The sequence below is a fragment of the Zootoca vivipara genome, chromosome 2, assembly GCF_965207765.1.
Source record: "Zootoca vivipara chromosome 2, rZooViv2.hap1.1, whole genome shotgun sequence".
NCBI lineage: Eukaryota > Metazoa > Chordata > Lepidosauria > Squamata > Lacertidae > Zootoca > Zootoca vivipara.
Window position 1 is genome coordinate 119,685,277 of NC_142584.1, and position 22,995 is coordinate 119,708,271.

Genomic DNA, 22,995 nt, shown 5'->3' on the forward strand with positions numbered 1-22,995 from the left:
TTTTGGAAAAATTGGAAGAAGAAAAATGCTACATTAGCACTTCTTTTTTCTTTTCCAGATTGAAAGTCATTCTGTTACTTTAGAAACATAAAATATAACTATGGACAATTTTAATGGGCATAAAATTATCACAACGAGCATATTAAAAAAATATAAACTGAAATTTAACTTGGCATTCATCACTGTTTGCTATGCAACATGCTTACTCCACCTCCCATGTTTTGTCCATGAGACCTTCTGTATTTCCTCACACTGATGTGTGTGGTCTGTTAACCACTTTAGCTACTACTATATGCTTAAATTAGTTTATTTCACTTTTTAAAGACTGTCTTACAGCATTTAATGTTTAAAATATTTTCATTTCTTTTTTCTTTCATAACACTTATCTGATTGCCACAACAGCACATACACTTGAAGGCCCTATATCTTCTTCCAGTGCTTTGAGGCCTAGTGAAGAGGAACAGAACCAATGCATACCACACGAATGCAAAAACAAAAAAAACTGAAACCTTTTTCTTTTCTGGTGACAACAGCATAAAGGAAGAAATGTATCTTTTTATTGCATTGGAGAGTTCAGTTTGTAACCTAGGACTTGCTTGTCCTCACAGAAATTAGAATAATCTGATACCTTACATATTTTTTAAAAAATGATTTATAAAATATTTGAACCCCTTATTTAAAATATTTTATTCATCATGTTAAAATAAAACATTCCATAATCTATTTTTTATTTTTCCAATTTTTCAAAAAACAAACAAACAAAAAGGCTTCAGGAAAAAAAACAGGGGGGGGCGTTTTTTCCCCCTGAATTTTTCCGGGGGGTTTTCCAGGCCTTCACATCCCCAGTTCCAGTTCATTGTCAGCAAGATTAAACAGATGCATGTTGGGCCAAAAAAAATTATTAATTTCACATAGAGGCTGAGGATAGGAGGGGAGGGACCAGGAGCGCGACCTTGGGGTCATGTTAGGTAACTCAGGGAAAATGTTGACCCCGTGTGCAGAGGCTCAGAAAAATGCAAATCCCATGCTGGGGATGTTTAAGGAAGGGATTCGAAATACACTGTATGGATCTGATAGGGAGTGATCTGATAGGGAGATCTGGCTCTGCATTCCAATGTTCTATTCCAGGGGTCAGCAAACTTTTTCAGCAGGGGGCCGGTCCACTGTCCCTCAGACCTTGGGAGGGGGGCGGACTATATTTTGGGGGAAAATATGAACGAATTCCTATGTCCCACAAATAACCCAGAGATTTATTTTAAATAAAAGGACACATTCTACTCATGTAAAAACACCAGGCAGGCCGCACAAATAACCCAGAGATGCATTTTAAATAAAAGGACACCTTCTACTCATGTAAAAACATGCTGATTCCCGGACCGTCCGCGGGCCGGATTTAGAAGGCGATTGGGCCACATCCGGCCCCCGGGCCTTAGTTTGGGGACCCCTGTTCTATTCCTTATAAACAGTCTTTGATGTGTTATCTATGCACTGCTCAGTAAAAGCCTGAGGTGTATGGCCTGCCTTTTACCCTTTGATGCAGAGTGGCCTAGCTAAGCCTGTCTTGCCATAAAACATGAGCACAGCCTGTATATAATATCTATATTTTTAGCATGGCAATAAGGAGTTTGCATCTCAAGCTACCTGGGGGTAGAAAGGGCCGAAGTGACCCCCAGGTAGCTTGAGATGGGAACATATATTTTTCTTGCTGCTCAGAAGAATTTTTGTAAAACGTCTCACTCACTTGCGCTTGTATTGCTTCTGAATCTAATAAAAGAACCATTTTGCATTTAGCAAAACATACACCTGCTACTATCCTAATGGTCTCATGCAGATCCAGGGTGTGAACACATTTGGAGTACTGGGCACAGTTCAGTATTTGGGACCTTTTAGATTGGAGAGAAGACGAGAAAAGAGTGACTGACTAATCAGATAGCATGGAGAAAGAGGATAGAGAAAAGCCCCCCCCCCTTTCATAAAACTAGAACTCATGGAATCCAATGAAGCAGGAATGGTGGAAGATTTAGGAGAGCGAAAAGAGGGGTCTCCCCCCTCCTCTGCATCCAGCCAGTCCATGATGGCAACAGCAACAATAAGATAATTACATCAATAATACACATTGTGCTCTGCTGCCAGGAGGACTCTGTCGGATCATGTCCTGTTTCAAAGGTGGAGGGAGGCTTTCCACCCTCTGGGCCCAGAGGTGGCTCCTGCCTTGGGGCAGCTGGTGGATTTGGAGGAAGTTGACCCTTAGCACTCTCGGTTTGGGACCAGCCTGAACCTCCTTCCACATTATACTCATCCATATTGTTTCTCCCCGTGTCATTTTGGGGACAGTATTCTACACACACTTGTGTCACCGTGCCCCCCCCCCCCGCAGCACATTGCTTTGAGATGCTCTGGTACGGCCCCTTCTTCCCTGTGCCCCCTTCCCTCCTCATGAAAGACGTGCAACTGGGAACAGAACCTTTCCTGGTTAGGCCACTAAATACCCCTTTTATTTCTCCTGTCACCAAATATATCTATACACAATATATCTATAAATCAAAAGAAAAGGTGAGGATTTCAAGATGACCGTCGGCATATAAGTAGGTGCTTTCAGTTTTTTATGTGTCTTCATGGTTCCATTATTGCAATTATAACAGTGGGAGTGATGCTGCTGTTCCTATAATATTAATCTAACTCTGCTTCCAAATCAACACCCCCAGTCTCAACCCCACTTTGTGCAACTCTCCATTCCCAGATACAAACATTTCCACCTCCCTCCACCAAACACCAGAACCAGCTCACTCTCACTCCATCCTCATTCAGAAGCAACACTCCAGAGACTAACACACTCCTCCTCCCTATATAACAAAACATTAAATATTATATTATGCTTACTATTGTGAAAAGTTTCCTTCACTACTTTAAATACATGTCTAGACAATGTTACATACAAACAACAGAAACTCACATACGCTGCATGCATTTACCCCTCAGAGTCTTTTGATGGTTTCTAAGAATTTCCTCTTCATGGATCAATGCCTTGTCGTGGCGAAGGGGCTTGAATAACTCAGAGAAGCTATGAGCTATGCCATGCAGGGCCACCCAAGATGGACAGGTCATAGTGGAGAGTTTTGACTAAACGTGATCCACCTGGAGAAGGAACTGGCAAGCCACTCCAGTATCCCTGCCAAGAAAACTCCATGGACAAAGACAACAGGCATATAAAAATTATGACGCTGGAAGATGAGCCCCTCAGGTCGGAAGGCGTCCAACATGCTACTGAGGAAGAGCGGAGGACAAGTACAAGTAGATTCAGAGCTGATGAAGCGGCTGGGCCAAAGCCGAAAGGTCGCTCAGTTGTGGATATGCCTGGAAGCGAAAGGAAAGTCCGGTGCATAGGAAGCTGGAATGTAAGAACCATGAGTGGAGGTAAGCTGGATGTGGTCAAAAATGAGATGGCAAGAATAAATATTGACATCCTGGGCATCAGTGAACTAAAATGGAAGGGAATGGGCGAATTCAGTTCAGATGACTATCATATCTACTACTGTGGGCAAGAATCCTGTAGAAGAAATGGAGTGGCCCTCATAGTCAACAAAAGAGTGGCAAAAGCTGTAATGGGATGCAATCTCAAAAATGACAGAATGATCTCGATACGAATCCAAGGCAGACCTTTTAACATCACAGTAATCCAAGTTTATGCACCAACTACCGGTGCTGAAGAAAGTGAAATTGACCAATTCTATGAAGACTTACAACACCTTCTAGAAATGACTCCAAAGAAGGATGTTCTTCTCATTACAGGGGATTGGAATGCTAAAGTAGGGAATCAAGAGATAAAAGGAACAACTAGCAAGTTTGGCCTTGGAGTTCAAAATGAAGCAGGGCAAAGGCTAATAGAGTTCTGTCAAGAGAACAAGCTGGTCATCACAAACACTCTTTTCCAACAACACAAAAGACGACTCTACACATGGATATCACCAAATGGGCAGCATCGAAATCAGATTGATTATATTCTCTGCAGCCAAAGATGGAGAAGCTCTATACAGTCAGCAAAAACAAGACCTGGAGCTGACTGTAACTCAGATCATCAGCTTCTTATAGCAAAATTCCAGCTTAAACTGAAGAAAGTAGGAAAAACCACTGGGCCAGTAAGATACAATCTAAATCAAATCCCTTATGAATACACAGTGGAAGTGGACTTCCGGTTTGCCGCCATTGCCGATCGGCGGGGATCGTCTCGGTCTCCGAGACCCCCACCGCCACCAAGAAGGGGGAGAGTCGCGCGAGCGCCGCGACCACCCGTAGAACCCCAGATTGAGCGTTCTGGGGGCTTGGATTTCCCAGCTGTGCCCCATATAGTCACGATTCGCTGCCCGGAAAGCCCCCATGCCGGGGGCGCTGAGAGCAGAGGGAACGTGACGGAGCCTTGGGTCCAGTGCTACTTGGATGGCGGAAAGCTCCGATCCGACGACAAGGGAGCGGCAGATACCTTCAAAAATAGAATTCGACCGTGAGTAAAAGAACAAGACTTGATTTGAAAGAATTAAATTTGGACACGGGAGGGGAGTTTAAATTATAAGGGAACGGAGGTCGCTCCCCCCCCACCGATATTTCAAGCAACAGCTAACTAGCCTGCAGCCGTGCTTTTGAAACGACAAGAACTCTCTTAAGAAAGTTAACTTGAGCCCTTCCCTTAGGCGGCAGAGCCAAGGGAAGAGAGGATTTTAATCTGGGATTTCTGCAAGGAACGTCGTGAGGCTAAACGATTCCCCCCTCCTGGACCCTGGGAGCGGGACTCTGGAAGCCATTACCAGCGGAGCCGGGAGGAAGCAAGGGGAAAAGATTGTAGCCTTAAAATAGCCTTTATGTATCAATCTTGGTGAACTTTGGATGTATGGTTACAATATAGTGTGATTTTGAGGCAACTTTGAGAATTAAAAAGCCTTGAACTCTGGATGTTAAAAAAAAGAGCCTTTATTATGGATAAAATAAATAAAAGACAATAGCAACACCCTGGGAACTAACGTACATGCCTCGTGGTGTAATACGAGAAGACAAAGAACTCAGCTAGACAAAACAACCGACATGCAGTCAGAAGAGATCACTGTGCAACAGATTTTGGATTTTATCCAAGAAATGACTCAGGAACTGTGTAATCCCAATAGGACTTTACAGCCCCAAGTGGGGATTTTACAACCCCAAGTGGAAAATCTACAACCACAAGCGAAGGAGGAAGAACAGGACTGTAAGGAAAATTTTCAAGAAGAAGAAAAAAAGGAGCAGTCAGATGAAGAGCAACCAGTGAGAGTGGCAGAGAAGGACTTTTGTTGGATCCAAGACTCTCCAGATGGAGACGAAGTCTGGGGCTCTGGCCTGCCAGTGAGAGAGGGAGGCCAGACCTCAGTTAGAGACAATCAAATTGTGGTTGAAAAAGACGATTGGGACTGGTTTGGTGTCTCTCTAGTGAGAGAAGAGGGACACTATCCAGTCAGGAGTCTCATGATAATGGGGGACAAGGAAAATGAAGATATGGGAGGGAGACAGGCTGAGCACTTAAAGCAACAAAAGGGGAAAAGTGGAGAATGGTCTGGAATGGAGTGGCTTAGGGAAGGTGTGGGGTAAAAATGTATTTTTTGTGAAGTATTATTTAAAGGACGGCTTATGAAGTTTAAGAATTGGAAAGGACTGAGGTTCAAGGTTTAAGGATTACGGATCTGGTGGTGGCTCTGAGGGAACTGCTACCCAGGAGAGGAAGGGGGAAGAATTAAGAAGTATTGTAAAACTTTATAAAGAGGGAGGATTTGGGAACATGATATATTTCTTAGAGAGAAACTAGAGGCTAAAGGAGGTAATTAGAAGAAGTTAAGAGGGTTACCAAAGTTTGAACAAATAATAGTAGTGATGTAAGACTAAGAATTGGAATTGTTTAATTATTCGTGAGTATTGCAAAAGCTGTATGAGAGAGAGAGAGAAAAAAGAGTCGGGCAGGGGGGACGGGGAAGTCGATGATAAGATGTTAACAAGATTATGTGATGTTTTTATTTTTTATTTTTTATTCTTTATTCTTTTATTTTTTTTTATCGTTTTTGTACCTTTTTTTTCTTATTTTTCTTTTTCAATGTATCTTTTATAAAATCAATAAAAATATTATTAAAAAAAAAAAATGAATACACAGTGGAAGTGAGGAACAGGTTTCAGGATTTAGATTTGGTGGACAGAGTGCCTGAAGAACTATGGATGGAGGCTTGTAACATTATACAGGAGGCAGCAACGAAAACCATCCCAAGGAAAAGGAAATGCAAGAAAGCATAATGGCTGTCCAACGAGGCCTTACAAATAGCGGAGGAGAGGAGGCAAGCAAAATGCAAGGGAGATAGGGAAAGATACAGGAAACTGAATGCAGATTTCCAAAAAACAGCAAGGAGAGACAAGAGGGTCTTCTTCAATGAGCAATGCAAAGAAATAGAGGAAAACAATAGAATGGGGAAAACCAGAGATCTGTTCAAGAAAATTGGAGATATGAAAGGAACATTTCGTACAAAGATTACCATAATAAAGGACAAAAGTGGTAAGGACCTAACAAAAGCAGAAGACATCAAGAAGAGGTGGCAAGAATACACAGAGGAATTATACCAGAAAGATATGGAGGTCTCGTACACCCCAGGTAGTGTGGTTGCTGACCTTGAGCCAGACATCTTGGAGAGTGAAGTCAAATGGGCCTTAGAAAGCACTGCTAATAACAAGGCCAGTGGAAGTGATGATATTCCAGCTGAACTATTTAAAATTTTAAAAGATGATGCTGTTAAGGTGCTACACCCAATATGCCAGCAAGTTTGGAAAACTCAGCAATGGCCAGAGGATTGGAGAAGATCAGTCTACATCCCAATTCCAAAGAAGGGCAGTGCCAAAGAATGCTCCAACTAGCACACAATTGCGCTCATTTCACACGCTAGCAAATTTAAAATTCTACAAGGCAGACTTAGGCAGTATGTGGACCGAGAACTCCCAGAAGTGCAAGCTGGATTTTGAAGGGGCAGAGGAACCAGAGACCAAATAGCAAACATGCGCTGGGTTATGGAGAAAGCTAGAGAGTTCCAGAAAAACGTCTACTTCTGCTTCATTGACTATGCAAAAGCCTTTGACTGTGTCGACCACAGCAAACTATGGCAAGTTCTTAAAGAAATGGGAGTGCCTGATCACCTCATCTGTCTCCTGAGAAATCTCTATGTGGGACAAGAAACTACAGTTAGAACTGGATATGGAACAACTGGATATGGAATTGATGCTTTTGAATTATGGTGCTGGAGGAGACTCTTGAGAGTCCCATGGACTGCAAGAACATCAAACCTGTCACAGTGGCCGGAGCAGGCTACTTCAGAGTAACGACGCTACGCAGCTCTGCATTTTATTCTTTTATTGGTGCTGCGTATTTACAGTGCTGAAGTCATTGCTATTTACACGGAACGATGGGGTCATTACGTTGCAGAACCTCCGAATGGCTTTTGGCGCGTCTTTCCCCAACACAAAAGCCTTGGAAGACCCATCCTCTTTCCCCTCCTCTTTCTCCGTAATTCCGGAGTTGGGGGGATGGGTCTCCCCCCCTTATTTGCTCCTTCCTGTCCCACCTGGGACCCTGGCTCCGCTACCCTGCCTGAGCCTCGGACACGACTTCCTGCTTCCTCACTGGAATCGGAGCTCCCTCTGCTTTCCCCTGTGCTCGGGGATGGGCTTGAACTCAGGAGGGGAGGGACTTCGCGATATCCCCTGTCCCTCACATCCACCCCCCTCCCAAGCTCTCCTTCTGCCCTCCCCAAGTCCCCCCCAGGTGGCGGGGACGACTCGAAGCCTAAGAACTCCGTACTTTCCGAGCCCGTTGGTGTGAACACCTCCCCCCAGTCCTGCGAGCCCCCCCTTCCGCCTGGGAGGACTGGAATCCCAAAAAGTCCGTGGCGTCCGAGCTAGTGGGGGTAAAAATGTGCTGCCAATCTGCTTCTGCCTCTGACTGGGTGGATCTCGGTGACACCCATACCTCGTCTTCTGGTTCCTCAAACTCCGCTTCCCAACGCCATGGTGAACTGCTCTCCCGTGCTTCCTCCTCCTCCCCCTCCCCTTCCATGTGCCAGGGCTTGGGTCTGTGGGGAAAGAGGGCGTGAAATTCTTCCACCAAGAATTCCTCCTGTATCTGAGTGGCTGGGACCCATTCATTCTGGGACGGTGGAGCATCCTCCCATGCCATGAGGTACTCCAGGCCCCCCACCCCCCTCCGTGAATCCAGGATGGCCGTGGCCTCATTGAGTTGCTCCCTGCCTCCCCACTCCCCCCCTCCCTCGGGGGTTTGTTCGCTGCCTCGGAGCCTGCTGCTTTCCCTGTACGGCGACAGCAGCGATCTATGAAACACTGGATGCACCCTCATGTCCTCTGGCAGTGCCAGTCTGAAGGCCACCGGGTTGACCTGTTGCGTGACCGTGAAGGGGCCCAACCTTCTGGGCGCCAGCTTTTTGCACCTCCCTCTGATGGGAAGGCCCTCCGAGGACAACCAAACCTTGTCCCCCACCCTGATGACCTCCCCTTGTCGCCTGTGGCGATCTGCCCCCTTCTTGTACGCTTCCTTGGCTCTCTCCAAGTGTTCTCTGAGCTGCTGGTGCACCGTCTCCAGTTCCTCTGCCCAATCCTCAGCCTGCGGGCCCTCCTCCTCCTCCTCCCCCTCCCTCTCTGGGAAAGATCTGAGGTCGCGCCCATAATTGGCCTTAAAGGGCGACACCCCTGTGGAGACGTGCACTGCATTATTGTAGGCAAATTCTACCAGTGGCAGGCGATCCACCCAGTCTGTTTGCCTCTGGCTGACGTAGCATCTGAGGTACTGCTGCAGGATGGCGTTGACCCTCTCCGCCTGTCCATTAGTCTGCGGGTGTCTAGCCGTCGACAAGCTGACTTCCACCTGCAGGAGGTTCATGAGCCGCCGCCAGAACCTGGAAACAAATTGGCGGCCTCTATCCGAAATAACTCTTAAGGGCAATCCATGCAGTCTGAAGACGTGGTCAACAAACAGTTTGGCTGTTTCTTCTGCGGAGACCGCCCTGGCACACGGTATAAAATGGCACATTTTGGACATAAGGTCCACCACCACCAACACTGCGGTCTTGCCTCTGGAAGAAGGCAGATCTGTGATGAAGTCCATGGACACCACTTCCCACGGCCTATGTGGTGTGGCTAAGGGCTCCAGCAATCCTGCTGGCGGTGCTCTGACCACCTTTGCCCGCTGGCAGGTGTCACAGCCCCGTACATAGTCTCGAACATCTTCCCGCACCCCTGGCCACCAGAAGTGTCTCATGACTAGGTGAGTGGTTTTGTCCCTTCCAAAATGACCCGCCGTTGGGTTGTCGTGCATCTGCTTGAGGACCTTACGTCTAAGCTGGGTGGTGGGCAGGTACAGTGCACCCTTGTAGAAAAGCAGCCCACTGCGTTCTGCAAAGTCTTTCGCCTGCTCCCTCCCCCCTCTCAGTTCTCTGAAGATGCGGTTGGCAAATTCATCCGCTGCTGTCAGTGCTGTGAGTTCTGCCTCGCTCACCACTGCTGCTCCGCAGGACCATGCTGACGGGGGGAAAATGTGCCTGGGTGCCGGTGGCGCCTCCTCCTCCATGTACTCCGGTTTGCGGGAGAGGGCATCCGCCCTGACATTCTGCTCCCCCGGGATGTAGTGGATGGAGAAGTTGAAGTTCGAGAAGAACTCTGCCCACCGTATCTGCCGCTGGTTGAGCACCCTGGCAGTTCTCCAGAACTCCAGGTTCTTGTGGTCTGTGCACACCTGGATGGGGTGCTTGGCGCCCACCAGGAAGTGTCTCCAATGCTGGAACGCAGCGTGGATCGCAAGAAGTTCCCTATCAAACACCGTGTAGTTGCGCTCTGGCTGGGTCAGCTTCCTGGAGCAGAAGGCACAGGGTCTCCACTCTCTGTTGGCGTCCAGTTGCAACAAAATGGCGCCCAGAGCTCTATCAGAAGCATCTGTCTCCACGCGAAGGGGCGCGTCCTGAACCACGTGGAACAGGTTCTGGTCTGAGGCGAACACCCTCTTGAGGCTTTCGAACGCTGCTTGCGCCTCTGGTGTCCACCTGAACTTCTGCTTGCCTCTCAGGCAGTCAGTGATGGGAGCCGTAACGCGAGAGAAGTTCTTGATGAACTTCCTGTAGAAGTTGGCGAAGCCTAGTAGGCGTTGGGCATCCTTGCGCGTCCTGGGGCTGTGCCAGTCCAGGATGGCCTGCACCTTGTCCTTGTCCATCGCCAGCCCCTTGTCTGACAGCTTGTAGCCCAGGAAGTCCACCTCTTTGGTGTGAAACTTGCACTTCTCCAGCTTCACATACAGGTGGTTCTCCTTCAGGCGCTGCAACACCTCCCTGATGTCTTTCACATGCTGCACTGGGTCATTGGAATAGATAAGGATGTCATCTAGGAAGACCAAGCAGTTCTTGAAAAGGAGGGACCCCAGGACGTGGTGCATGAAGGCCTGGAAGCATGCTGAGCCCCCTTGCAACCCGAAGGGCATCACCAGATATTCAAAAGAGCCCAGAGGCGTGAACATCGTGGTTTTCCATTCATCGCCTTCCCGGATCCTGATCAAGTTGTACGCCCCCCCTCAGGTCTAGCTTGGTGAAAATCTTGCCCCTGCGTGCCGCTGTCAGGAGATCATCCACTCTGGGCATGGGGAAAGCCACTGGCTCTGTCACTGAATTCAGCCGTCTAAAATCCACCACAAGACGGCGCTGTTGCGTGTCTTTCTTGTCCACCCAGAAGACCGGGCTGCCCCCTGCTGCCTTGCTTTCTCTGATGAACCCCCGCTTGAGGTTCTTGTCGATGAAAGCGCGCAGATCCTCCAGTTCCTGGTCTGACATGGCGTACAGCTTGGCTGGGGGTATAGTTGCCCCTGGCACCAGGTTGATCTGGCAGTCAAAAGGCCTGTGCGGGGGTAGGTGGTCGGACTCCGCTTCGCTGAAGACCTCCTGCAGGTCCCAGTACGGCTTGGGTATCGCCTCACCCCCTTTGACGTGCATGGTGGCCACCGTGGCTATCGGAGGCCCCTCCCCTGGTTGGTGCTGCATGCAATGTTCCAGACAAAAGTCCGACCCAAACGTGATGCATCTCTGGTGCCAACTGATGGAGGGGTCGTGGCGCGCCAGCCAGCTCATGCCCAAGACGATGGGGGGGTCTGAGATGGTGGTGACGTTGAATGCCAGTGTCTCTGAGTGCCTTCCCACCGTCATTCTCATGGGGGGGGTTTGATGAGTGATGGCCCCTCCCAGCAACTCTCTGCCGTCAATGGTTGCCACGTGCAGAGGAAAATCCAGCTGCAGAAGCTGGATCTGGTGCTCTTCTGCAAAGTTTCTCGAGAAGAAGTTGGCTGAGGCACCACTGTCAATTAAGGCGAGGACTGTCAGGGGATAGCCATTTGGGAGCGTTAGCGTCACTTCTAGAACCACTCCTGCTCTGGGAGGGGTGGGCTGGCTCTGCTCCTCTCTCTGCGGGTGGGCGGGCTGGGGCTGTTGTCTGCTGACTGTGCCTGGCTGCTGCCCCTTGTCTCCTGCAGCCAGGCTTTCCCGTTTCCCTGCTGTGGTGCTGCGTCAGTGGGGGAGGGCATAACCGTTCCCGCCTTTCCTTGCCACTCCCTGCGATGTGGGCAGTCTCTGACGAGATGCTGGGGGGAGTTGCAGAGAAAGCAATTCCCGCCCCTTCCCTCCTTGCGTCTTGGCGCCGCTGGGGTTTGAAAAGCCCGCGCGCGCGCGCGCTATCAATCTGCATGGGTTCCTGGTCCTGGCTGGCCCCAGGCGTGGCTTGAAAGGGTTGTTGGAGGAGTGGCTTCTCCTGCGACCGTGGGAACCAAGCCCGCTTTGCGCGCGTTGCTTGCTTGTCGCTCCACCGGGATTCCTGTCTCACCCCCACCGCCAGAGCCGCTTTGCTCAGCTGATCCATATTACTGGGCTTTGGACCTCTCGAGAGCTCATCCTTCACCTCCTCATGCAAACCCAAGTAGAACGCCGCTTGCATTGGGCCTGACTCTAGTTCCCACCCCAGTCTGTGCACCAGCATGGTGAATTTCGCCCAATATTCGCGAACTGTCATTTTTCCTTGGCGTAAATTATGAAGTTCCTCCTTAGTCTGGTCCATATGACTATCGGACGAATACATCGTTTTCAAACCTTCTAGAAATAGTTTGACATTCTTCATGCAAGGATTCTTTGTTGCGATTAACGGTCTTAGCCACTCCCTGGCTGCCCCGGTAAGGTGCTCCACAATAAACGCTACCCTGTGCTCATCATCAGGGAACTCATTATGGTGCAGCTCAAGAGCATACACAATCTCAGTCTCAAAGCCATGATATTCCCTCGGGTCTCCATTGAACTTGCTTACTAGGGTCCCGGCTCTCCTTCCTGGCAGCACTTGGACTTGGGGTGCCCCTCCCGCCTTGTTTTTCTCTGCATCCAGCTTGTTTTGGAGGTCTACCGCCACCGCCCTTAATTGCTGCTCTCTTTCCTGGAGCGCTCTCACCTGTTCCGCAAGTTGTAGCCAGTCGTCCTGGACCTTCTTGGTTTCTTCTTTAGCTGCCTTTAATTCCCCCTGCGCCTGCTGCGCCAACTGCTGCAGGTCTTGCTGGGCTTTCTCCGCGATCTGCCGCCATTTCTCCGCCTCTGACACACTCATCCCGGCAACTCCAAAGTAGCCCAAAAAAAGATTCGGAGGTTGCTGTCACAGTGGCCGGAGCAGGCTACTTCAGAGTAACGACGCTACGCAGCTCTGCATTTTATTCTTTTATTGGTGCTGCGTATTTACAGTGCTGAAGTCATTGCTATTTACACGGAACGATGGGGTCATTACGTTGCAGAACCTCCGAATGGCTTTTGGCGCGTCTTTCCCCAACACAAAAGCATTGGAAGACCCATCCTCTTTCCCCTCCTCTTTCTCCGTAATTCCGGAGTTGGGGGGATGGGTCTCCCCCCCTTATTTGCCCCTTCCTGTCCCACCTGGGACCCTGGCTCCGCTACCCTGCCTGAGCCTCGGACACGACTTCCTGCTTCCTCACTGGAATCGGAGCTCCCTCTGCTTTCCCCTGTGCTCGGGGATGGGCTTGAACTCAGGAGGGGAGGGACTTCGCGATATCCCCTGTCCCTCACAAAACGTATCCATTCTTAAGGAAATCAGCCCTGAGTGCTCACTGGAAGGACAAATCGTGAAGCTGAGGCTCCAATACTTTGGCCACCTCATGAGAAGAGAAGAATCCTTGGAAAAGACCCTGATGTTGGGAAAGATTGAGGGCACAAGGAGAAGGGGACGACAGAGGACGAGATGGTTGGACAGTGTTCTCGAAGCTACCAACATGAGTTTGACCAAACTGCGGGAGGCAGTGGAAGACAGGAGTGCCTGGCGTGCTATGGTCCATGGGGTCATGAAGAGTTGGACACGACTAAACGACTAAACAACAACAACAAAACTTCCACTACAACTGAACCTCTATAGACTTCCCTAGCACTTATATGGCTTCTCCCCTGTATGAGTTTGTTGATGAATTCTAAGCTTTCCACTGACAGTGAAGCTCTTTCCGCACTCCATGCATTTAAATGGTTTTTCCCCAGTGTGGGTCTGTTGATGGTTTCTAAGGTTTCCACTCTGTCTGAAGCTCTTTCCACGCTCCATGCATTTAAATGGTTTCTCTCCTGAGTGAATCTGTTGATGCTTTCTAAGGTTTCCACTCTGACTGAAGCTCTTTCCACACTCCATGCATTTAAATGGTTTCTCTCCTGAGTGAATCTGTTGATGGTTTCTAAGGTGTCCACTCCGACTGAAGCTCCTTCCACACTCCATGCATTTAAATGGTTTCTCTCCTGTGTGAATCCGTTGATGGTTTCTAAGGTGTCCACTCTGAATGAAGCTCTTTCCACACTCCATGCATTTAAACGGTTTCTCTCCTGAGTGAATCCGTTGATGGTTTCTAAGGTGTTCACTCCGACTGAAACTCTTTCCACACACTATGCATTTAAATGGTTTCTCTCCCGTGTGAATCCGTTGATGAATTCTAAGTGTTCCACTGTGACTGAAGCTCTTTCCACACACCATGCATTTAAATGGCTTCTCCCCCATGTGAGTCCGTTGATGTGTTCTAAGGTGTCCACTAATAGTGAAGCTCTTTCCACACTCCATGCATTTAAATGGTTTCTCTCCTGTGTGAATCCGTTTATGCATTCTAAGGCACCCACTGTGACTGAAGCTCTTTCCACACTCCATACATTTAAATGGTTTCTCTCCTGTGTGAATCCGTTGATGCTTTCAAAGGTCTCCACTCTGACTGAAGCTCTTTCCACACTCTATGCATTTAAATGGTTTCTCTCCTGTGTGAATCCGTTGATAAATTCTAAGTGCTCCACTGTCACTGAAGCTCTTTCCACACTCTATACATTTAAATTGTATAGAGTACTATACCCATGGACTATACCCATGGACAGTAATACTAAAAGGGAAGGGAGTTCATGATGGTTGGGAGTTTGTTAAAAGGGAGATATTAAAAGCACAACTTCAGGCAATACCAATGAGACGGAAACATGGAAGGTGCCTAAAGAAGCCAGGCTGGCTATCTAAAGAACTTTTGACTGAGTTAAGATTTAAAAGGGATATGTACAAAAAATGGAAAAGGGGGGAAATCTCCAGAGAGGAATTCAAACATATAGCCAGCACGTGTAGAGACAAAGTCAGAAAAGCTAAAGCACAGAATGAACTCAGGCTCGCCAGAGAGGTTAAAAGCAACAAAAAGGGCTTTTATGGGTATGTCCGTAGCAAAAGGAAAAACAAGGAAACAGTGGGGTCACTCAGAGGAGAAGATGGTGAAATGCAAACAGGGGACAGAGAAAGGGCAGAACTCCTCAATGCCTTCTTTGCCTCAGTCTTCTCCAAGAAAGAAAACAACGCCCGACCTGAAGAATATGGAGCAGATGATTCAGCAGGGGAAACACAGCCCAGAATAAGTAAGGAGGTAGTACAAGAATACTTGGCTAGTTTAGATGTATTCAAGTCTCCAGGGCCAGATGAACTACATCCAAGAGTATTAAAAGAACTGGCAGAGGTGATTTCAGAACCACTGGCAATAATCTTTGAAAATTCCTGGAGAACAGGCGAAGTTCCAGCAGACTGGAGGAGGGCAAATGTTGTCCCTATTTTCAAAAAGGGGGAAAGAGAGGACCCAAACAATTACCGCCCAGTCAGCCTGACATCAATACCAGGAAAGATTCTAGAGCAGATCATTAAGCAAACAGTCTGTGAGCACCTAGAAAGAAACTCTGTGATCACTAAAAGTCAGCATGGGTTCCTGAAAAATAAGTCATGTCAGACTAACCTGATCTCATTTTTTGACAGAATTACAAGCCTGGTAGATGAAGGGAACGCTGTGGATGTAGCCTATCTTGATTTCAGCAAGGCCTTTGACAAGGTGCCCCATGATATTCTTGTAAAGAAGCTGGTAAAATGTGGGCTAGACAATGCTACCATTCAGTGGATTTGTAACTGGCTTACTGACCGAACCCAAAGGGTGCTCATCAATGGCTCCTCCTCATCCTGGAGAGTAGTGACTAGTGGGGTGCCACAGGGTTCTGTCTTGGGCCCAGTCTTGTTCAACATCTTTATCAATGACTTGGATGATGGGCTTGAGGGAATCCTGAGCAAGTTTGCAGATGACACCAAGTTGGGAGGGGTGGCTAACACCCCAGAGGACAGGATCACACTTCAGAATGACCTTAACAGATTAGACAACTGGGCCAAAGCAAACAAGATGAATTTTAACAAGGAGAAATGTAAAGTACTACACTTGGGCAAAAAAAATGAAAGGCACAAATACAGGATGGGAGACACCTGGCTTGAGAGCAGTACATGTGAAAAGGATCTAGGAGTTTTGGTTGACCACAAACTTGACATGAGTCAGCAGTGTGATGCAGCAGCTAAAAAAGCCAATGCAATTCTGGGCTGCATCAATAGGAGTATAGCATCTAGATCAAGGGAAGTAATAGTACCACTGTATTCTGCTCTGGTCAGACCTCACCTGGAGTATTGTGTCCAGTTCTGGGCACCACAGTTCAAGAAGGATACTGATAAGCTGGAACGTGTCCAGAAGAGGGCAACCAAAATGGTCAAAGGCCTGGAAACGATGCCTTATGAGGAACGGCTTAGGGAGCTGGGTATGTTTAGCCTGGAGAAGAGAAGGTTAAGGGGTGATATGATAGCCATGTTCAAATATATCAAAGGATGTCATGTAGAGGAGGGAGAAAGGTTGTTTTCTGCTGCTCCAGAGAAGCGGACACGGAGCAACGGATTCAAACTACAAGAAAGAAAATTCCACCTAAACATTAGGAAGAACTTCCTGACAGTAAGAGCTGTTCGGCAGTGGAATTTGCTGCCAAGGAGTGTGTTGGAGTCTCCTTCTTTGGAGGTCTTTAAGCAGAGGCTTGACAGCCATCTGTCAGGAATGCTTTGATGGTGTTTCCTGCTTGGCAGGGGGTTGGACTGGATGGCCCTTGTGGTCTCTTCCAACTCTATGATTCTATGATTCTATGATTCTATGAAATTGTTTCTCTCCTATGTGACTCCGTTGATGAATTCTAAGTGTTCCACTGTGACTGAAGCTCTTTCCACACTCCATGCATTTAAATGGTTTCTCTCCTGTGTGAGTCCGTTGATGAATTCTAAGGTGTACACTCTGACTGAAGCTCTTTCCACACTCCATGCATTTAAATGGTTTCTCTCCTGTGTGAGTCCGTTGATGAATTCTAAGGTGTCCACTCTGACTGAAGCTCTTTCCACACTCTATGCATTTAAATGGTTTCTCTCCTGTGTGATTTCGATGATGTGAATTCAGGTCTCCACTCTGACTGAAGTTCTTTCCACACTCCATACATTTAAATGGTTTCTCTCCTGTGTGAGTGCGTTGATGAATTCTAAGTTTTCCAGTCTGACTGAAGCTCTTTCCACACTCCATGCATTTAAATGGTTTCTCTCCTGTGTGAATCCGTTGATGGTTTCTAAGGTGTCCACTCTGAATGAAGGTCTTTCCACACTCCATGCATTTAAACGGTTTCTCTCCTGAGTGAATCCGTTGATGGTTTCTAAGGTGTTCACTCCGACTGAAACTCTTTCCACACACTATGCATTTAAATGGTTTCTCTCCCGTGTGAATCCGTTGATGAATTCTAAGTGTTCCACTGTGACTGAAGCTCTTTCCACACACCATGCATTTAAATGGCTTCTCCCCCATGTGAGTCCGTTGATGTGTTTTAAGGTGTCCACTAATAGTGAAGCTCTTTCCACACTCTATACATTTAAATTGTTTCTCTCCTATGTGACTCCGTTGATGAATTCTAAGTGTTCCACTGTGACTGAAGCTCTTTCCACACTCCATGCATTTAAATGGTTTCTCTCCTGTGTGTGTCCGTTGATGAATTCTAAGGTGTCCACTCTGACTGAAGCTCTTTCCACACTCCATGCATTTAAATGGTTTCTCTCCTGTGTGAGTCCGTTGATGAATTCTAAGGTGTCCACTCTGACTGAAGCTCTTTCCACACTCTATGCATTTAAATGGTTTCTCTCCTGTGTGATTTCGATGATGTGAATTCAGGTCTCCACTCTGACTGAAGTTCTTTCCACACTCCATACATTTAAATGGTTTCTCTCCTGTGTGAGTGCGTTGATGAATTCTAAGTTTTCCAGTCTGACTGAAGCTCTTTCCACACTCCATGCATTTAAATGGTTTCTCTCCTATGTGACTCCGTTGATGAATTCTAAGTGTTCCACTGTGACTGAAGCTCTTTCCACACTCTATGCATTTAAATGGTTTCTCTCCTATGTGACTCCGTTGATGAATTCTAAGTGTTCCACTGTGACTGAAGCTCTTTCCACACTCCATGCATTTAAATAGTTTCTCTCCTATGTGACTCCGTTGATGAATTCTAAGGTTTCCACTGTCACTGAAGCTCTTTCCACACTCTATGCATTTAAATGGTTTCTCTCCTATGTGACTCCGTTGATGAATTCTAAGTGTTCCACTGTGACTGAAGCTCTTTCCACACTCCATACATTTAAATGGTTTCTCTCCTGTGTGAGTCCGTTGATGAATTCTAAGTTGTCCAGTCTGACTGAAGCTCTTTCCACACTCCATGCATTTAAATGGTTTCTCTCCTGTGTGAGTCCGTTGATGAATTCTAAGGTGTCCACTCTGACTGAAGCTCTTTCCACTCTCTATGCATTTAAATGGTTTCTCTCCTGTGTGAATCTGTTGATGGTTTCTAAGGTGTCCACTCTTTCTGAAGCTCTTTCCACACTCTATGCATTTAAATGGTTTCTGTCCTGTGTGAGTTCGATGATGTGAATTCAGGTCTCCACTCTGTCTGAAGCTCTTTCCACACTCCATACATTTATATGGTTTCTCTCCTGTGTGAATCCGTTGATGGTTTCTAAGGTGTCCACTCTGACTGAAGCTCTTTCCACAATCTATGCATTTAAATGGTTTCTCTCCTATGTGACTCCGTTGATGAATTCTAAATGTTCCACTGTGACTGAAGCTCTTCCCACACTCCATACTTTCAAATTGTTTCTCCTTTCTCTTTCCACACTCCATGTATTTAAATGGCTTCTTCGTTATTCACATTGAACATGGCCCCACAGAATTCTGACTGCCTTCTTCATTGTCTGGTTTGGAGGGCGAAGTGGGGAGGAAATCCGATTTGTTTTCTACAAGGAGAAGAAAGGAATATTAGCACCTGCTCTTATTTTAACATCTCATATATTCTATTCTGTCCCCCCTATGTTCCACATTTTTGGGAAATGGAAAGGAACTAATGTGAAATAATGGTAGTGCATCATCAACCTTTCATAACCCTTAATCTTCGTTAATGAAGCAGCATTATCTCAGAATATGGTTGAACTGTGGTATTTACTTTTTAAATAAATAGGTTTCTCACAGGAAAGGGAGCTGCTCTGAACTTCCGGTTGACTGCGCCATCTTCTCCAGTCGGAGGTCCATTCAGCGGAGCAGATCTCAGTGCTTCAGAGGTGGGCAGAACCACTCGAGCACAGCCGACCCCCCCCCCAAAAAAACCCAATCAAGCGTTTTGGGGGCTGAATGTCCGGCGGGCACCATTTACGGGCTCCCTCCTCCCCGGTTCAGCTCTGTTTTGAGCCCCCGAGAGTGAGGACGTAGAGCTGCGGTACATGGACAAAGACCGCTAACTCTGATGGAAAGGAATAATAAAATATTGGAGGACAAGGAAGATGGATTGGAAATACAAGAAATTACAGTGAAGAAAAGAAAAAAGGAAGAATTAGTTCCTGGGGACAAGGTGAAAGATTTTTAAGGAAAAAAAGAAGGAAGGCTCCAAGATGGAGAGAAAATCTACAAAGTAGTATCATGGAACTTTGTTAACCCAGGGACGGAAGAACAAGAACCATTATTGGGACTTAAGGAAAATGTTATGACTAATGACTGGCAAGGGAGTCTTTATGGTATCAGGGGGGCAGAGGGAGGGGAGGAAAACAGGGCTAAAAACAGGTCAGAACGAGATTAATATTAAATATTTCTAGGTAAAATATTTCTGGGCTAAAAACGGGAGTCGGATGAAGAAAAAAAGGAAATTGTCGTTTTGTAGGATTGGATAAAAATGGTTTTGAATTTGGGCTATATTATGGAACTTGCTGTATCGATTGAGGAAGACGAGACCGGGGGGAGGAAGAGGCTGAAGTTGAAGGAAAAAATGTAGATGATATACGTGAAATTAAAAGGAATGATTAATTGTAGGATCTTTTTTTTATTTATTTTTTATTCTTTGAAGGAGATTTAGGCTAGGGAGGGAAAATATGATAATGTAATGTGTGAATTGAGAAACAGGTTTAGCATAGTTAAATAGCAATGGTAGGGAATTAGATAGTTGAGCGGATTTCTGCTTCTGTTCCTCTTTCTGCCCTGGAGCCTCTTGGTGGCAGGGGGAGGCTCGGGGGGGGCTCTGGAGGGGGTGGTAGGGAGAAGCTTAACTTTAAAAAAGGACCACCTCCAACTGTCCGTTCACCCTGGGACCTCGTGGCAGGAGGAGGACCAGGGATGGGGGGATAGGAGGAGGTGGATAAAAAGTGAAAAAGAAATAAGAGAGGAAAGTTTTAGAAATATAATTAGTTTGAAATAATGTTTTGTTTCTAGGATAAGGGTTGAAGTTTTGATATATGAAAACTGCTAAGGATAAAAACAATGAAAATCAGAAGGATGGGATTTGAGGAAGTCCACAAAACAATGTTAAATAAAAATGAGGGTAAAACAATTGATACTGTATTTTTCGCTCCATGGGATGCACTTTTTTTCCTCCTCAAGAGTAAGGGAAAATCTCTGTCCGCCCTATGGAGCGAAGGCGTGGTCCCTGGAGCCAAATTCCTCAGGGGCGAAAAGCACATTGTATTTTTTTTTAAAGAAAAATGAATGGGGTGTTAAAGGAAGCCGCTCAGCAGCTGATCGGCAAGATCGGGAGAGAGATTAGGCGGGGCCAAAGCCGTGAGGCTGCTTCCTTGCCCTCTTCTTGGCGGTGGCAGTCACTCCCTCTCCTTCTCCTGCGGAGGGCTGGTAAGGGCAAGCATGGCCGTGGCCCTGGTGTCACCGCCACCACCCCAATGCTGAGCAACGCCCCCTCCCACCGCCGCACTGGGCTCACTCCCCCACCTGCCTGAGACTGCCCAGCCCTTTCCTTCCCAACCTCAGCCTGGAGCGCTGAGGGCAGAAAGCTGGCGGGAGGCGGTCGAGAGGGCTGCTTTGTGCCTGCCTCCGAAGCACACTTTGTTCCCTCAGCTCTGCCTCAGAAGCTCTCTCTGGAACATTTAAAAGTAACCCCGTTTCCCGATGAAAACACCTGGGAGCCTTCTGGTGAGGCTGTTTAGCCAAGCCAGCTCTCCTCAATAATAGGCGGTCAGGGAGAGAGCGAGGGAAGGTGGCGACATTATTTCGCAAGAGGAACTAATGGGTTTTTAAAGGACAAGCGAGCTAATCCGGGGACAGAAGAAGAAAGTGGTAGAAGCAGCAGCAGAGGGCAGAAGGGAGGGGGCAGGCCTCGCTTCCCTTCACAACATTCCAAATTTATAACTTCTATCATATCTACTTTAATACATTATCCTAGATCGACCCTCCCTCCCCTAGAGTCCGGTTCCCCAGATGCACCGACTAACTCCTTAAAACATTCCAGTTTCAGACCTTTTTAATCCGTCCCCTCATTAATCATAAACACTTTTCATCCCACACCTGCTCTGGTCCACTCCAATCCATACCACCCTCTCACCCTCCCATTCTGCTGTTCTAGTTCTTTAACCCAAATCCCACACCGTTCTTCTTTTTTCACACTTTCATCCCCCCAGATATCTTGTCCACTGCCTGGATTGTGCTCCCCCTCTCTCACTAGGGGAGCACAATTCCATGTACAGTCTTTTTCTTTTGCCCAAGCATAATAGTCCCTGTGTCGTCGGCTCGGAGCTTCACACTGCTGAGGTAGCGAATTGACCCAAGTCTCCGTCTCCACTCTGCCTGCTCTCGGGGCTCTTAAAAGAGCTTACCGGGCAGCGAGGGAGACTTCACGGAACACTGCTGGGTCTCCACGTCCCCAGAAAGCCCGATCTGGGGTTTTCCCGAGGGGTCACAGCGCGCCTGTGACACCACCTCCTCTACAGCGCTGGGGGCCTCGGAGACCGAGGTTACCCCCCGCCGCTCGGCAATGGCAGCAAACCGGAAGTCCTAAAAGGATGTCATATAAAGGAGGGAGAAAGGTTGTTTTCTGCTGCTCCAGAGAAGAGGAGATGGAGCAGTGGATTCAAGCTACAAGAAAGAAGATTCCACCTAAACATTAGGAAGAATTTCCTGACAGTAAGAGCTGTTTGACAGTGGAATTTACTTCCAAGGAGTGTGGTGGAGTCTCCTTTTTTGGAGATCTTTAAGCGGAGGCTTGACAGCCATCGGTCCTGTATACTTGAAGGAGCATCTCCACCCCCATCATTCAGCCACTGAGATCCAGCACCGAGGGCCTTCTGGCGGTTCCATCATTGCGAGAAGTGAGGTTACAGGGAACCAGACAGAGGGCCTTCTCGGTAGTGGCACCCGCCCTGTGGAATGCCCTCTCAGCAGATGTCAAGGCAATAAGCAGCCATTTTACTTTTAAAAAACAACTGAAGATGGCCCTGTTTAGGGACGTTTTTAATGTTTGATGCTGTATTGTTTTTAATATTTGGTTGGAAGCCTCACAGAGTGGCTGGGGCAACCCAGCCAGATGGGCAGGGTATCAATAAATATATTATTATTATTATTATTATTATTATTATTATTATTATTATTATTATGTCAGGAATGCTTTGATGGTGTTTTCTGCTTGGCAGGGGGTTGGACTTGATGGCCCTTGTGGTCTCTTCCAACTCTATGGTTCTGAGTGAAGAGGATTTAGCCAGCATGGAGGCTGAAGAATAGTAAAGCCAGAACCATCATTTTAGATTGGCTCCATTATTGACTGCAAGAGATGATGCGTCTCAAATCTTATAGGATTTAGAGCACATGTATGGAGACACTAATTATGCTTCTAAACAGATTGCAAAGACCAGAGACACACCCAGAAAAATTGTGTGCTTTAATTGTAACAAAGAAGACCAGACTGCAAGAAACTGTAAGGCTCCAAAGGCAATTAAACCCCATCCTTATAAACAAGGTAAGGAAAAGAAGGGGAGATCTGAACGCACTTGGTACTATAAAAAAAGAATTTGATTGTTCAGAATCAATGGGGATGAGTACTGCTCACATGAAATGCAAACTCTCCTGGCGAAGGAGGGAATTGAACATGTAACCACAATTCCCTACACACCACAACAAAACTCCATAGCTGAGAGAAAGTTTAGGTCTATCATGGAGACAACTAGATTCCTGTTAAAATATGCATCCCTACCCCAGAAAGCTGTGGGCGGATGCAGCAAGTCCTGCAG

At 47.1% G+C, this 22,995-nt stretch overlaps 1 protein-coding gene across 1 annotated transcript in view; it reads right to left on the bottom strand.

Moving 5' to 3' along the window:
- The window catches only part of LOC148687215 (uncharacterized), a 42,960-nt gene that overhangs the window by 14,072 nt on the left and 5,893 nt on the right, over nt 1-22,995 (bottom strand). Inside the window, 2 exon segments of the mRNA XM_088664268.1 lie at nt 13,561-14,280; nt 16,595-18,738. Of these exon segments, the coding sequence (XP_088520394.1) occupies nt 13,561-14,280; nt 16,595-18,625 (2,751 nt within the window). The 5' untranslated portion in view covers nt 18,626-18,738.